This window comes from Crinia signifera, chromosome 9, assembly GCF_055691185.1.
Source record: "Crinia signifera chromosome 9, ASM5569118v1, whole genome shotgun sequence".
Taxonomy (NCBI): domain Eukaryota; kingdom Metazoa; phylum Chordata; class Amphibia; order Anura; family Myobatrachidae; genus Crinia; species Crinia signifera.
In genome coordinates this window covers 24825947-24843585 of record NC_139225.1, presented here as the reverse complement: position 1 = coordinate 24843585, position 17639 = coordinate 24825947, and the positions used below count along the sequence as shown (strand labels likewise).

The 17639-nt window shown below is 50.1% G+C and overlaps 1 protein-coding gene across 2 annotated transcripts in view; it reads right to left on the bottom strand.

The window, feature by feature from the left end:
* Positions 1–551: 551 nt before the first annotated feature.
* Positions 552–17639, bottom strand: part of OLFM1 (olfactomedin 1) — a 60130-nt gene continuing 43042 nt past the window's right edge. For both annotated transcript variants that reach the window (XM_083158596.1, XM_083158595.1), the window contains exons 4-6: positions 17126–17345; positions 4576–4682; positions 552–2674 (exon numbers count right to left, since the gene is read on the bottom strand). In XM_083158596.1, coding sequence (XP_083014722.1) covers positions 2000–2674; positions 4576–4682; positions 17126–17345 — 1002 coding nt within the window. In that variant the 3' untranslated portion in view covers positions 552–1999. The remainder of the gene's footprint in view (positions 2675–4575; positions 4683–17125; positions 17346–17639) is intronic.

Sequence of the window (17639 nt, the reverse complement as noted above, 5' to 3'; positions counted from 1 at the left end):
AAATCCACCTTTTATCTTCTAGAACAGGCCTGGCCAACCTGTGGCTCTCCACATGTCAAACTACAAATCCCATCATGCCTTGCTATAAGGGAGTGTTAAAACTGTGGCAAGGCATGCTGGGATTTGTAGTTTCACAACATCTGGAGAGCCACAGGTTGGCCTTTCCTGTTCTAGAAGGTGCTAAGTAAATACATACATTCTGATTGGTCACTATGGGCAATATCCAACTTCTATCTGAGTAAATAAACCCTTTAGCATCCACTTTACCTGACAACTTTTATAACCGGGGAGGGAGGGCCGGCTGCATTGAGCAGCAGGACACGGTTTTCGATGTAGAAGATCGACGCAGAAACAGACTGGCCACAGACTATTTCTGCTATCAATCCTGATGCCGCGGATGCTAACATTGTGCGATTCAGGGTCACTTTCGATTGGGACTATATAGCCCAAATAGAATAAAAAAAAATAACACCGTGCGCGATCTACCAGTAGAACGACAACGGGCACCAAGAAAAACAAAAACACACACACAAAAAAAAGCGATTCCAAAATTTCTAATATCTCTTTTTATTTTTCTTTAGATAGCTGTGGATAGTACAAAGAATCTTCTGGTGGGAATAATGTGTCTCCTGATGGCTGATTTAAATAATAATATATTTCAGTTTAAAAAAAAACAAAAAACTAAAACTTCCCTAGTTCTTTCATTCATTTACCTAGTGTACATTCCAGCATTCCTGCCTCTTCCAAAACCCATGCAGTTCTGCTTCCCTGCCTGGGGTGTCGCTCCTCTGCTGCGGTGAATCTAGCACAGGACTGGTCTGCATATCAACACTGAAAGACAGACCAGACTGTGCTAGAAGCACCACCGCGGCAGACAGTATGACACCCCAAGCAGGGAAGAGGAACTGCATGGGGTTTTGAAAGATGCAGGGTGCTAGAATGAACATTCCAGTTACCGATCTTGTGTAGAAGAAGCTAGACGTAATCCACAGAAAGCTAGTGTTTTCCAGATCGGAAATCAATCGCTAATAATATCGTTATCACAGGATACATTCTCTATTCCAACAGCCAGTGTATCCGCCACGCTCTGCCACTAGCAGCAGAAGCACCCCGTTCTGGTACCCTTTGCGTCCTATAATTACCGTGACGGGTAAACACGTTTTTCTCTATAGTCATATATCCATACGTATATATTATCTGTAATAAATATTTTTTACCTTTTTTAGTTTTTACAGAAACAAAATTCATTGCTCTTAATAAATCTGAACTACGTCAAATTGAACAACATTCATCGTGAGAACAAACAAATACAGTTGAATACTTCAGATTACGACAGACAATTATACATGATCATTGCTGATACATAAGTTTAAACAATATGGACAAACTACCATTACAGCCAGAATACAGACTTCATCGTGATTAGGAGAGGGCTGCCAGACTAAAAACACTTTTGCCTTCTCCGACCCTTCTAGATGGATTTATTTCATTTTAAATCTAATAAAAGCAGCGGTAATTCTCCTCCCTCCGAACGGCATTAAGTCTCCAAGCTAACAATCTGCTCTGGACTTCGCACCTGCATTTACAAGGTCTCTCTGAATTCATGACCTAGTCTCTTTGTCCTAGAAACAACAGCTTCCCGTCAATAAAGACCTACAGTTTTAATGTCGGGTATTGTTCGTTATATCAAACAGTCATTGCCTAGTACGTAAAGTTTGTGTTTGATTTAAAAGGAGTAATTTTTTTTTTCTTGGATCATAAGTGCAGCAGATTTTTATTTTTATTATTTTTCCCCTTTACGTTGTCTTGATGAAGTGATAAAGTTCTCAAAGATCTGACGGTGTGTACGTCACTTTTCCCAGAGGGCGCTGGAGTTGATTTCAATGATGTCCGGTCAGATCTTTGAGAAGGACAGTTACGGAATTTTTTTTGGCAGCCATTCTTGAGATGCGTTCACCCTCAGCGGTTCTGGTCAGTTTTTTTTAGGTGCCAGGCCGAGCTATAACTCGTCAGACCTGATAACGTGGAACAGGGTGACGTTATAGAGGACCTGGTGCCCGTTGTTCCAAGCATACAAGGCCCGGTCCTTGGGATTGTAGTCCAACATGGATATGTGTGAATATCTGTTTTGGAAGGGGATGTCAATGTATTCGTAGTTAGACGTATTTGTCTGGTAAGCGTAGTGCACTTTGGTTCCACCAGAGTAGCCGTTGGTGACATAGAGAGTCCCGCAGATCATAAAAGCCTCTCCGGCACTTCTCTTAGGATAACCCGTGTACCAGGTCTTCAGTATCTGTAGAGTGTTCGGATCTAGTTTGCTTATAACTATGTTCCCGGCATTTTGGTTGGTGGCATAAACCACCCACAAACCATTTTCATCCACCATAATGTCTATGTCTGATTGGCCTCCCCAAGCGTAGTGGTAGACGTTGCTGTGGCCTGCTGGGTCCAAGCTGCGTGTTTTCAGGATCGCCTCTGACTTCAAGTCAAATCTGATGATGATGTGGCTTTGGAATTTGTTGAAATATATGGATCCGTTATAGACAACCTGGCCAGTGCCAGACCAGGGATGAGGGAGGCGGTGAGAGGTAAAGTTGTCACTGTTCATAAAGTCCTCTATAGATTTGTACTCCCTGACAAAGCGGTTATTATGGTAGCCATCCATGTACCAGACCTGTGGAACAAATGGGCAAAATGAGCACACAACTGGGCAAAACTATGCTGCACTGCAGATGGGGCAGATGTATCGTGTAGAGAACTGCGTCAGTAGATCCTCCCCCACTTTGTCCATTGCAGCCATAATGACGCGTTTCACCATATCTCCCATATAAAGGCATATGCAATAGGATCAGAGTGTGCCAGAGGTGAAGAGTTGCCAGCCAACCGTGGGCGTTATTTTAAAATGTCAATCATTCACAAGGCATGGCTTTGCCCTGTAAATGGTCGCCGCTTTAAAAAAAATGATCGGCTTCCTGCCAGCACCTCCGGGAAAGTCGATCACTATTGCATATGCCCCAAAATGCCATGCAGCAGCCAAGCCAGATTACAAATATTCAATAGTTGCTGACATTATTCAGGGTTTTAATTTAATGAAAATGCTTGTTCCTGTCTTGGGGATATTTCAGTAATCCGATGGTCATGCAAATAATAGTAGGAGAGGAAGGTGGGGGAGAGGAAGGTGGGGGAGAGGAAGGTGGGGGAGAAGAGAGGAAGGTGGGGGAGATGAAAGCAGAGGAAGGTGGCGGAGATGAAGGTGGAGGAGAGGAAGTTGGAGGAGAGGAAGTTGAAGGAGAGGAAGTTGGAGGAGAGGAAGTTGGAGGAGAGGAAGTTGGAGGAGAGGAAGTTGGAGGAGAGGAAGTTGGAGGAGAGGAAGTTGGGGGAGAAGAGAGAATGGTGGAGGAGAATAAAGGAAAATGAAGAAGAGGAGAAAAAAGGTGGAGAAGAGAGCAATGTGGGGGAGAAGAGAGGAATGTAGGGGAGATGAAAGGAAGGTGGAGGAGAGGAAGGTGGGGGAGAGCAGAGGTAGAAGAGAGGAGGGTGAAGGGGAGGAAGGTGAGAGGGGAGGGGGAGGAAGGTGTGAGAGAGAGGAGGAAGGTGGAAGAGCAGAAGATGGTGGAAGAGAGAGGAAGGTGAGAGGGGAGGAAGGTGAGAGAGGGGAGGAAGGTGAGAGACAGGAGAGGAAGGCGAGAGAGAGGGGAGGAAGGCGAGAGAGAGGGGAGGAAGGCGAGAGAGAGGAAGGCGAGAGAGAGGGGAGGAAGGCGAGAGAGAGGGGAGGAAGGCGAGAGAGAGGGGAGGAAGGCGAGAGAGAGGGGAGGAAGGCGAGAGAGAGGGGAGGAAGGCGAGAGAGAGGGGAGGAAGGCGAGAGAGAGGAGAGTAAGACGAGAGAGAGGGGAGGCAGGTGAGAGAGAGGGGAGGAAGATGAGAGACAGGAGAGGAAGGTGAGAGACAGGAGAGGAAGGTGAGAGAGGGGAGGAAGGTGAGAGAGAGGGGAGGAAGGTGAGAAAGAGGGGAGGAAGGGGGGTTGATTGTGACATTTGACAATGATCTTAAACTAAAAATTACTTTAAACATCCTTGTGTTCTTTTGAAACATTTCCGTTTGGAGATGCATGCATGCACCCCTGCCGCGATGGCCTGGGAGGATAGAGCACCCGCCCTTCCGATACATTAACATATGACATTTAAAATTGAAATGTCAAGAACGGATTTCCCCACAGCACCTTTATCACAATCCAGGGAAGGTAACATACCGACAGAGTCAATGCCAACGGCTTATAATTAACACCTTCGCTGCAGAAGCCCTATCTGGTCTTAGGCCCAACTGTGCGATGGAACCTTATATCTCCAAACACACCATGTAAAAGGACCAAATAAAATTGATGATAACATTATTTTACATATATTGGTCTTAGAAATCTAGAAAAACCTCCTTTTTCTTTGGAGGAGGCAGAGTGAGCAGGCAACCTGGTAAAGTAGCTTAAAAAACAAAAAAAAAAAATGTCGCTTCTAGGTGGTGATTTAGAAGATAGACGCAGTTATGTTAAAACACAATTTAATACATCACGTCGCCACTTACCCGGTTATCGCCTTCTGGTGCCAGTGGGTCGGTCATCCACGAGCCAAACCTGGATCCGGACGCCTTGATTGTGACTGGCTCGCTGATCCCCGTTAGCTTGCCGCAGGCTGCAATATACGGTTGGATAGAAGGGAATGACTTCTATGTGTAACAATTCAAACCTACATCACTTGTTGCATTGAAAAGCCTCAGTCACAGACAGCCAGCACATAACATGTGTAAGTAAAACATAATTATGATGTTATTATGGTTCTCGAGTATCATTAATGACTTTAGGTCAAGGGGGCTAATGTGGAGGAGGAATATTCATCTCGATTGCTCTATGAGTATTTTAGGTCCAGCGTGGAATGCAAAATGATGATCTTTTTTTTTCTTCAGGTAGTAAATAAACTAAGGAGCGGACCAGAGAACAGCGTCCGTGAGAAGGACGTTATGTCAACCTGCCGCTGGTTCCTCAATGGCTTCATGTGATTTGTCGCATGTAATGCAATTTGTACACAGCACAAGGGTGTTCCCATCAATCTGCTGACCCCTTACAGCATTACATTAAGAGCATTCTAGTGATTGATGAGGAGAGATGGGACATGGAATACAATCCAGGTGTCCGGACACAGCTCAGAGATGGACGGTTCTGCGAAGCAGTAGGGGGATGGGGGCGCTCTGCACAGTTCTGCAAAATGTAACTAGTTCCTTATGGCTTGCTGACGATTATCTTAAAACCAACTAGGGACTCAGATTACAGCCGGAGCAGGGGAGCTGCCAGTTCGGATTTGCGCTGTGTAAAGAGAATGTTTGATATCTGAAATCTAAATTGCAGTGTAAAAATAAAGCTAACATCTGTGCATCACATGCAAAAGCAGTCACTATTTACCTTGCATAGGAGTAATATAAATGTCTTTGCTCCCCCTGCATGGTGTGTTCCAGACAATTTTTTTTCAAAAGACTGAATCTGGCCCATAGGCCAGTATACAGTAGGCAGCAATCAGTAACCTTACCACAGTTATACCTGTATTATTACAGGCATTTAGTTAAATGGGGAGTTTTCTGCATTGAGAGTCACTGCGCACAGAGAATACAGGGCTCTCTGCATTGTGTCACAGTATCACGGTTACAGTCACTGCGCACTGAGAATACGGGGCTCTCTGCATTGTGTCACAGTATCACGGTTACAGTCACTGCGCACAGAGAATACGGGGCTCTCTGCATTGTGTCACAGTATCACGGTTACAGTCACTGCGCACTGAGAATACGGGGCACTCTGCGTGGTGTCGTGGTTACAGTCACTGCGCACTCAGAATACGGGGCTCTCTGCATTATGTCACGGTTACAGTCACTGCGCACTGAGAATACGGGGCACTCTGCATTGTGTCACAGTATCACGGTTACAGTCACTGCGCACAGAGAATACAGGGCTCTCTGCATTGTGTCACAGTATCACGGTTACAGTCACTGCGCACTGAGAATACGGGGCACTCTGCGTGGTGTCGTGGTTACAGTCACCGCGCACTGAGAATACGGGGCTCTCTGCATTGTGTCACAGTATCACGGTTACAGTCACTGCGCACAGAGAATACGGTGCTCTCTGCATTGTGTCACAGTATCACGGTTACAGTCACTGCGCACTGAGAATACGGGGCTCTCTGCATTGTGTCACAGTATCACGGTTACAGTCACTGCGCACAGAGAATACGGGGCTCTCTGCATTGTGTCACAGTATCACGGTTACAGTCACTGCGCACTGAGAATACGGGGCACTCTGCGTGGTGTCGTGGTTACAGTCACTGCGCACTCAGAATACGGGGCTCTCTGCATTATGTCACGGTTACAGTCACTGCGCACTGAGAATACAGGGTTCTCTGCATTGTGTGTCACGGTTACAGTCACTGCGCACTGAGAATACGGGGTTCTCTGCATTGTGTGTCGTGGTTACAGTCACTGCGCACTGAGAATACAGGGCACTCTGCATTGTGTCGCGGTTACAGTCACTGCGCACTGAGAATACAGGGCTCTCTGCATTGTGTCGCGGTTACAGTCACTGCGCACTGAGAATACAGGGCTCTCTGCATTGTGACACGGTTACAGTCACTGCGCACTGAGAATACAGGGCACTCTACATTGTGTCGCGGTTACAGTCACTGCGCACTGAGAATACAGGGCACTCTGCATTGTGTCGCGGTTACAGTCACTGCGCACTGAGAATACAGGGCTCTCTGCATTGTGTCGCGGTTACAGTCACTGCGCACTGAGAATACAGGGCTCTCTGCATTGTGTCACGGTTACAGTCACTGCGCACTGAGAATACAGGGCTCTCTGCATTGTGTCGCGGTTACAGTCACTGCGCACTGAGAATACAGGGCTCTCTGCATTGTGTCACGGTTACAGTCACTGCGCACTGAGAATACGGGGCTCTCTGCATTGTGTCGCGGTTACAGTCACTGCGCACTGAGAATACGGGGCACTCTGCATTGTGTCACAGTATCACGGTTACAGTCACTGCGCACTGAGAATACGGGGCACTCTGCGTGGTGTCGTGGTTACAGTCACTGCGCACTGAGAATACGGGGCTCTCTGCATTGGGTCACGGTTACAGTCACTGCGCACTGAGAATACGGGGCTCTCTGCATTGTGTCACGGTTACAGTCACTGCGCACTGAGAATACAGGGCTCTCTGCATTGTGTCACGGTTACAGTCACTGCGCACTTAGAATACAGGGCTCTCTGCATTGTGTCACGGTTACAGTCACTGCGCACTGAGAATACGGGGGCTCTCTGCATTGTGTCACGGTTACAGTCACTGCGCACTGAGAATACAGGGCTCTCTGCATTGTGTCGCGGTTACAGTTACTGCGCACTGAGAATACGGGGCTCTCTGCATTGTGTCACAGTATCACGGTTACAGTCACTGCGCACTGAGAATACGGGGGCTCTCTGCATTGTGTCACGGTTACAGTCACTGCGCACTGAGAATACAGGGCTCTCTGCATTGTGTCGCGGTTACAGTTACTGCGCACTGAGAATACGGGGCTCTCTGCATTGTGTCACAGTATCACGGTTACAGTCACTGCGCACTGAGAATACAGGGCTCTCTGCATTGTGACACGGTTACAGTCACTGCGCACTGAGAATACAGGGCACTCTACATTGTGTCGCGGTTACAGTCACTGCGCACTGAGAATACAGGGCACTCTGCATTGTGTCGCGGTTACAGTCACTGCGCACTGAGAATACAGGGCTCTCTGCATTGTGTCGCGGTTACAGTCACTGCGCACTGAGAATACAGGGCTCTCTGCATTGTGTCACGGTTACAGTCACTGCGCACTGAGAATACAGGGCTCTCTGCATTGTGTCGCGGTTACAGTCACTGCGCACTGAGAATACAGGGCTCTCTGCATTGTGTCACGGTTACAGTCACTGCGCACTGAGAATACGGGGCTCTCTGCATTGTGTCGCGGTTACAGTCACTGCGCACTGAGAATACGGGGCACTCTGCATTGTGTCACAGTATCACGGTTACAGTCACTGCGCACTGAGAATACGGGGCACTCTGCGTGGTGTCGTGGTTACAGTCACTGCGCACTGAGAATACGGGGCTCTCTGCATTGGGTCACGGTTACAGTCACTGCGCACTGAGAATACGGGGCTCTCTGCATTGTGTCACGGTTACAGTCACTGCGCACTGAGAATACAGGGCTCTCTGCATTGTGTCACGGTTACAGTCACTGCGCACTTAGAATACAGGGCTCTCTGCATTGTGTCACGGTTACAGTCACTGCGCACTGATAATACGGGGGCTCTCTGCATTGTGTCACGGTTACAGTCACTGCGCACTGAGAATACAGGGCTCTCTGCATTGTGTCGCGGTTACAGTTACTGCGCACTGAGAATACGGGGCTCTCTGCATTGTGTCACAGTATCACGGTTACAGTCACTGCGCACTGAGAATACGGGGCACTCTGCGTGGTGTCGTGGTTACAGTCACTGCGCACTGAGAATACGGGGCTCTCTGCATTGGGTCACGGTTACAGTCACTGCGCACTGAGAATACGGGGCTCTCTGCATTGTGTCACGGTTACAGTCACTGCGCACTGAGAATACAGGGCTCTCTGCATTGTGTCACGGTTACAGTCACTGCGCACTGAGAATACAGGGCTCTCTGCATTGTGTCACGGTTACAGTCAATGCGAACTGAGAATACGGGGGCTCTCTGCATTGTGTCACGGTTACAGTCACTGCGCACTGAGAATACAGGGCTCTCTGCATTGTGTCGCGGTTACAGTTACTGCGCACTGAGAATACGGGGCTCTCTGCATTGTGTCGCGGTTACAGTCACTGCGCACTGAGAATACAGGACACTGCATTGCGTGTTATAGTCACTGCGCACTGAGAATACGGGGCACTCTGCATTGTGTGTCATGGTTACAGTCACTGCGCACTGAGAATACGGGGCACTCTGCCTTGTGTGTCACGGTTACAGTCACTGCACAATGAGAATACAGGGCACTCTGCATTGTGTGTCATGGTTACAGTTACTGCGCACTGAGAATACAGGGCACTCTGCATTGTGTGTTATGGTTAGTCACTGCGCACTGCAAATGCGGGGTTCTCTGCAATGTAGGTCACAGTAACAGTCACTGCACACTAAGAATACAGGGCTCTCTGCATTGTGTCACGGTTACAGTCACTGCGCACTGAGAATACAGGACACTGCATTGCGTGTTATAGTCACTGCACACTGAGAATACGGGGCACTCTGCATTGTGTCACGGTATCGCGATTACAGTCACTGCGCACTGAGAATACAGGACACTGCATTGCCTGTTATAGTCACTGCACACTGAGAATACGGGGCTCTCTGCATTGTGTCACTGTATCGCGATTACAGTCACTGCGCACTGAGAATATGGGGATCTCTGCATTGTGTCACGGTTACAGTCACTGGGCACTGAGAATACGAGGCTCTGCATATTGTGTCACAGTTACAGTCACTGTGCACTGAGAATACGGGGCTCTCTGCATTGTATGTCATGGTTACAGTCACTGCGCACTGAGAATACGGGGCTCTCTGCATTGTGTCACAGTATCACGGTTACAGTCACTGCGCACTGAGAATACGGGGCTCTGCATATTGTGTCGCAGTTACAGTCACTGCGCACTGAGAATATGGGGCTCTCTGCATTGCGTGTCATGGTTACAGTCACTGCGCACTGAGAATACGGGGCTCTCTGCATTGTGTGTCATGGTTACAGTCACTGCACACTGAGTCGCAGTTACAGTCACTGTGCACTAAGAATACGGGGCTCTCTGCGTATTGTGTCACGGTTACAGTCACTGCGCACTAAGAATATGGGGCACACTGCATTTGTGTGTTGCGATTACAGTCACTGCGCACTGAGAATACGGGGCACTCTGCATTGTGTGTAATGGTTACAGTCACTGCGCACTGAGAATACGGGGCACTCTGCATTGTGTATCGCAGTTACAGTCACTGCGCACTGAGAATACGGGGCTCTCTGCATTATGTGTCACGGTTACAGTCAGTGCGCACTAAGAATATGGGGCACGCTGCATTTGTGTGTTGCGGTTACAGTCACTGCTCACTAAGAATACAGGGCACGCTGCATTTGTGTGTCGCAGTTACAGTCACTGTGTACTGAGAATACGGGGCACTCTGCATTGTGTGTCACAGTTATTGCGCACTGAGAATACGGGGCACTCTGCATTATGTGTCACAGTTATTGCGCACTGAGAATACGGGGCACTCTGGCATTAAGACATCTGTGTCCTAGAACAATGTTCCGGCGTAACGAGCTGGAACACCTGCATTGTTTGGTGGCTAATTCGCTGTGAACGCTCAGCGTCTCTCGCCTGTCACCGAGCTGCTTTAAGGTTGATTGAAATGTCAACATAGATATTTAATTAATAGCTGACTGTGCGCTCTGCAGCCTGGGGGCATTGACTCTGCCAGCGAGGGTACGGAATCCGGGTCCTTCACGTATGGTTTAGAGGAAGCTCTGCCACAGGCTACAAGATCGTCAGTATCCGTGACCTGTTGTGCAAGTAATACTACGGAACGGTGGACGATGACGATCAGTGAGGGTTTTACGCTCCATTTAACATGGTCACAAAGCCTATTCTAAAGACCATATGCCGTCCGGCCTGGTGCTGGGAAGTCGCTGCCAAATGAATCTGGCTCAGATGGTGATTGTAAGGGAAAATAGGCCATTTGGCCTGCAGTGGGGGTGTGCATTGTGACATGTAGAGAACCACTAAGAGCCTCCGTCACCAGTGAGGCTTTGTGGGAACTTGTAAATTAATTTAGACTGGTGGGGTTTGCCCCTGCTGCCGCACCCTGTGAGTACAAACGCCTCGGCCAGTGGGATACTCGCTGAAGGCATTCACACAGGGGGTCTTACTGAGGCACGCACAGACCCCCACCATTAGAAACAAGGCCAAATCCGGCCTCATCCGATCAAGTCTGATCAGGCTGTATGTTACCATTTCATCCTGGCCATCCAGCGGTCTTCAAACTACGCATCCCAGCATGCACTGCCATGGTGTTAGCAAACAGCAAAATTGGTGGCAGGGTATACTGGGACTTGTAGTTTCACAACAGCTGGAGAGCCTCAGGTTGGACTGACCAGCTGTTGAGTGTAAGCTCTTCGGTTGGGCTTTCTTACAACCTTGTAAGTGTTTCAGTACACCATGTTATTGCAGTGTTTAGGCTCCGACCTGTACAGCGCTGCAGAGTGTGCTGGCGCCATGTAAATAACCGTTAGCGATACTATCGACGTGTGCATGCGGACTCACATAGCCGAACACATCCGACAGCTCCTGCTGATTTGCTCTCGGTAACGAGCAGCACCAGTGAATAACCTCATCTCTTGTAATTCTTCATCGCAGAACAAGAGGTTTTATTTAGTGCAGGATGAGGACAGCACATTCATTGCCCTCTCCCGGCGAGCGCTACGCCCTGGGATGGAAATAAACCGTCTCATTGGCTCGCGCACCCTAATACAAATCCGATAATGTGCACTGAAATTGATTTCATCTCTTAGAACCTGAACTGAATGTAAATATAGAGGACAAAAGAGGAGGCGTTTAACAGCGAGGAGAACCAGAGGCTGATCTGCGCCCGGTGTCCTCACCCCAGCGCGGTGTAATAAGGGGGCTGTAGCCCGATGCGTCTGTATCAGAGATGGGGGATGTGCGGTGCTGATGAAACTGGAGCACTTGTTCCAATTGCAGCACCATATGGTGCTCTCCAGCAAGACAGATTGTGCGTGCGCGTCTCTCTCTCTCAGCAGCAACGTACCACGCACAGGGCAAACCAGTACACGGATCTGTGTGTGGGCGGAGCAGCTCAGCCATTTCTATGATTTAAGCGCCCTAGTCACCTACACACAGCGCCGAGTGGGTTCCGAATCAGTCTCGTTATTTCCCAGGGACAAACCTCCAGCTGCTGTCAAACTACACATCCCAGCATGCCTTGCCATAGTTTGAGCATTCCGTAATAGCAAAACTGTGGCAAGGCATGATGGGACTTGTAGTTTCACATCAACTGGAGGGCTATAGTTAGTCCATGCCTGCTCTAGGCTACGGAGCTGCTAATCTCAGCAAGTGACGACTCCAGCCAGGAAGGGAAAGGGTCGCTCAGCTGAGCCATTGCAAGTTTAATTGCACTGGTGTACACATCAGACTATAAGCAATTGTGGGGGAACTTGTGTGCTACGGATTGGTCTATGGCAGTGGTTCTCAAAGTCGGTCCTCAGGACCCTACACAGTTCAAGTTTTCCAGGTCACCCAACAGGTGCACTCATTACTGATTGACATTTTTAAAGATCCACAGGTGGAGCCAATTATTTCACTTGATTCTGTGAGGAGGCTTGCAATATCTGGGGTCCTGAGGACCGACTTTGAGAACCTGTGGTCATTGGCTACACAGACTGGCCACAGCAGTAGCGACCCATATGCCATGTGTTTGCACATACGATCCCGCATCCATCGCTCCTTGAAAACAGCAATGACACCTGCGTTTTCCCAACCACTTCCCGCTACCGCATCCAGATGGCCACTTCTTGTCACTCTGCAGCAAAGTTCTCAGGGGTAGATGTATGAAGCAGTGATACGTGAGAAGTGAGCCAGAGGAGAAATGGCCCATGGCAACCAATCAACACTGAAGTAACATCTATAACTTGCATAATATAAAACTATACAGAGCTGCTGATTGGTTGCCATGAGCCACTTCTCCCTGATCACTGCTTCATACATCTATCCCTCAGTATGGGCGGGATCACAGAGGCACCCTTGCACATTGCAATAGCAGCACATGCGCTTTCTTCCGATAATTGCTCCACTGTGTGAACATCGGCCGCTGAGTACAAACATGAATTAAGCCCAGTGTTCTGAAACTGAAGGTTTACATCAGTCAGTCTCATCGGTTACAGATCTCTAGACAATACTAGGTCTACTTAGGGGTAAATCAAGCCAATGATAATTTTGCAGAATGGATAATCAAACTTTTCTTTGTATATATGAATATCAATTATATGCAACTATAAGCATTTATGATTACTCAGTAGAACACATCTGTAATACACTGAATGGGTAGTTCACACTGTAATCCCATTACTACAGACATACTGCACCCAGGCTGTACAGTGTGGTCTGCACAGGGAATACTAGGTCATTACCCCCCCTCCCTGGATGCGTCTATATTTACTCAGTGAATCCTCAAAAAGCGGACACAGATCTGCAGACGTGTCACGTACAGAGCCCCCTCTCTGCTGAACTGGTCTTTGTGCAGTTTTGTTTTTGGCAAACGCAGTGTTTTTCCAATAGAGGTGACCTGTATACGTAGCCGCAAGCCGCTGTCACCAGTAACAGCCGTTTAATAATCTTTAAATGTGGCTCAGTGGACCTTTAGCGAAGGCCAGAGCTTCTGAGTGCTGGCGATTTATATTGACCCCTCACGTAAGGAAATCGGGGGCGACCATTGGCTTATCAATATAACAGGAACATTGGCTTCAGTGGGAAACTTTCCCGGCAAATATAGAGGATAGACATTGGTGCAGTTCATAACATGGTCATCATAACAGAAGCAACAAACCCCACACAACTGAGAAATGTCTAGTGTCACCCTCCATTCCAGAACACAATGCCATATCATGAATTGAGTATTGAACCCCATGTGTTTGACCTATAATCCTTTGCATTTGGTGAACTAATCTTCCTAGGTTGCACGGCATGTTCTGAGGCACTGCAGGAGCCACGGAAAGCAATGGTCTCCAATGCTGGTCTGTGACTGTGGTGGCTGTCCAGTGCCGCTAGCTACAGCTGTGTGGGCCCAGCACTGCTAGCTAAGGCTGTGTGTTTGCAGGTGGATGTAGCAGGCTGTTCTGTGACAGAGGAGCCCGACCTAGGGGTAGGTGCCTGTGCAACAGCTATGTACGCCCAGCGCTACTAGCTTTGGTTAAGTGTTTGCAGATGGGTGTAGCAGGCTGTTCTATGATTGAGGAAGCCCATCCTAGGGGTAGGTGTCTGCCCAGCACCGCTAGCTCCAGCCCGGTGTGCCCAGCACCACTAGCTACGACCCTGTGTGCCCAGCACCACTAGCTACAACCCCGTGTGCCCAGCACCGCTAGCTATGGTTATGTATGTTTGCAGATGACTGAGGACCCTGACATAGGGGTAGGTCCCTGCCCAGCGGCGATAGCTACGGCCTTGTGTGCCCTGCAGTGCTAGCTACAGTTATGTGTTTGCAGATGGGTGGAGCAGGCTGTTCTGTGACTGAGGAGCCCAGTCTAGGGGTAGGTGCCTGACCAGCAGCACTAGCTATGGATATGCCAGTACTGATATGTGTGGCCTGCCAGTACTGTGACTGAGGAGCCCAGTATAGGGGTAGGTGCCTGACCAGCAGCGCTAGCTATGGATAGGTGTGCCAGTACCGCTAGCTCCCGCCCTGTGTGCCCAGCACCGCTAGCTAAGGTTAAGTGTTTGAAGATGGGTGTACTGTGACTGAGGAGCCCGGTCTAAGGGTAGGTGTCTGCCCAGCATCGCTAGATACGACCCTGTGTGCCCAGCACCGCTAGCTACGACCCTGTGTGCCCAGCACCACTAGCTACGACCCTGTGTGCCCAGCACCACTAGCTACGACCCTGTGTGCCCAGCACCACTAGCTACGGTTATGTGTTTGCAGATGGTTGTAGCAGGCCGGTCTGTAACTGAGGAGCCCAGTCTAGGGGTCGGTGCCTGCCCAGCAGCGCTAGCTATGGATATGTGTGGCCTGCAGTGCTAGCTACAGCTATGTGCACCCAGCGCCGCTAGCTATGGTTAAATATGCCAGTACTGCTAGCTCCTGCCCTGTGTGCCCAGTACCGCTAGCTACGATTATATGTTTGCAGATGGGTGTAGCAGGCTGTTCTATGACGGAGGAGCCCTGCCCAGCGCCGCTAGCTATGGTTAAGTGTTTGCAGATGGGTGTAGCAGGATGTTCTATGATGGAGGAGCCCAGTCTAGGGGTAGGTGCCTGCCCAGCACTGCTACCTTCGGCCCTGTGTGCCCAGCACCACTAGCTACGACCCTGTATGCCCAGCACCACTAGCTATGACACTGTGTGCCCTGCACCACTAGCTATGGTTATTTGTTTGCAGATGGTTGTAGCAGGCTGTTCTGTAACTGAGGAGCCCAGTCTAGGGGTAGGTGCCTGCCCAGCAGCGCTACCTATGGATAGGTGTGCCCTGCAGCGCTGGCTACAACTATGTGCGCCCAGCGCCGCTAGCTATGGTTAAGTATGCCAGTACTGCTAGCTCCTGCCCTGTGTGCCCAGTACCGCTAGCTACGATTATATGTTTGCAGATGGGTGTAGCAGGCTGTTCTATGACGGAGGAGCCCTGCCCAGCGCCGCTAGCTATGGTTAAGTGTTTGCAGATGGGTGTAGCAGGATGTTCTATGATGTAGGAGCCCAGTCTAGGGGTAGGTGCCTGCCCAGCACTGCTATCTTCGGCCCTGTGTGCCCAGCACCACTAGCTACGACCCTGTATGCCCAGCACCACTAGCTACGACACGGTGTGCCCAGCACCGCTAGCTACGGTTATGTGTTTGCAGATGGTTGTAGCTGGCTGGTCTGTAACTGAGGAGCCCAGTCTAGGGGTAGGTGCCTGCCCAGCAGCGCTAGCTATGGATAGGTGTGGCCTGCAGTGCTAGCTACAGCTATGTGTGCCGCTAGCTATGGTTAAGTATGCTAGTACTGCTAGCTCCTGCCCTGTATGCCCAGCACTGCTAGCTACGATCCTGTGTGCCCAGCACCGCTAGCTACGGTTATGTGTTTGCAGATGGTTGTAGCAGGCTGTTCTGTAACTGAGGAGCCCAGTCTAGGGGTAGGTGCCTGCCCAGCAGCACTACCTATGGATATGTGTGCCCTGCAGCGCTAGCTACAGCTATGTGCGCCCAGCGCCGCTAGCTATGGTTAAGTATGCCAGTACTGCTAGCTCCTGCCCTGTGTGCCCAGTACCGCTAGCTACGATTATAGGTTTGCAGATGGGTGTAGCAGGCTGTTCTGTGACCTAGGAGCCCAGCCTAGGGGTAGGTGCCTGCCCGGCCATGTGTGTGCCCAGCACCGCTAGCGCCGGCCATGTGTGTGCCCAGCACCGCTAGCGCCGGCCATGTGTGTGCCCAGCACCGCTAGCGCCGGCCATGTGTGTGCCCAGCACCGCTAGCGCCGGCCATGTGTGTGCCCAGCACCGCTAGTGCCGGCCATGTGTGTGCTCAGCACCGCTAGTTACGGTTATGTGTGTTTGCAGATGGATGTAGCAGGCTGTTCTGTGACCCAGGAGTTCAGCCTAGGGGTAGGTGCCTGTCCAGCGCCGCTAGCTACGGCTATGTGTGTGCCCAGCATCGCTAGCTACGGCTATGTGTGTGCCCAGCGCCGCTAGCTACGGCTATGTGTGTGCCCAGCGCCGCTAGCTACGGCTATGTGTGTGCCCAGCGCCGCTAGCTACGGCTATGTGTGTGCCCAGCGCCGCTAGCTACGGCTATGTGTGTGCCCAGCGCCGCTAGCTACGGCTATGTGTGTGCCCAGCGCCGCTAGCTACGGCTATGTGTGTGCCCAGCGCCGCTAGCTACGGCTATGTGTGTGCCCAGCGCCGCTAGCTACGGCTATGTGTGTGCCCAGCGCCGCTAGCTACGGCTATGTGTGTGCCCAGCGCCGCTAGCTACGGCTATGTGTGTGCCCAGCGCCGCTAGCTACGGCTATGTGTGTGCCCAGCGCCGCTAGCTACGGCTATGTGTGTGCCCAGCACCGCTAGCTACGGCTATGTGTGTGCCCAGCGCCGCTAGCTACGGCTATGTGTGTGCCCAGCGCCGCTAGCTACGGCTATGTGTGTGCCCAGCGCCGCTAGCTACGGCCATGTGTGCCCAGCACCGCTAGCTACGGCCATGTGTGCCCAGCACCGCTAGCTACGGCCATGTGTGCCCAGCACCGCTAGCTACGGTTATGTGTGTGTTTGCAGATGGGTGTAGCAGGCTGTTGCCACCAAAACATGTCTGATCCTACCTAATTTTTGCATGCACGCACGAAGCCTTTCTTCAAGATTTGACACTCTGCTCTGCAGCTCTTCGTAGTCATAGGCGCCAATCTCCTCCTGAAGCTCGTTAAGAACTGACGTCAGATTCTGGACCTCCTCCTTAAATTGCAATACCAATTTTGCATCGGCTTTGTACTCTTCCAACACTGGTATCAGAGGCCTAAGTTCCTCCATTTTCGCTTTTATTGCCTGCAAGGTTAAAATAAGCCGGTTCAGTGCTCTGCATGCAAAACGTGGCAACACCCTGCCCTTCCTCATGGCTACCCTGCCTGGCCTGTGCCTGCCTGCCCCCTCCCTATACGTGACTGGCATTGGGCTACACCCTCTGACCGCTCATGTGTAAAGAGAAGTGTCGGAAAATACCATATTAATAAAACCTTCAGTACAACTTCTTTGGGAAAGGCCTTTATTAGTCATTTTTTTTTCCAAATGCAACATCTTATTGGTTACATGCTTTTTAAAACACATACACAAAGATTTTTT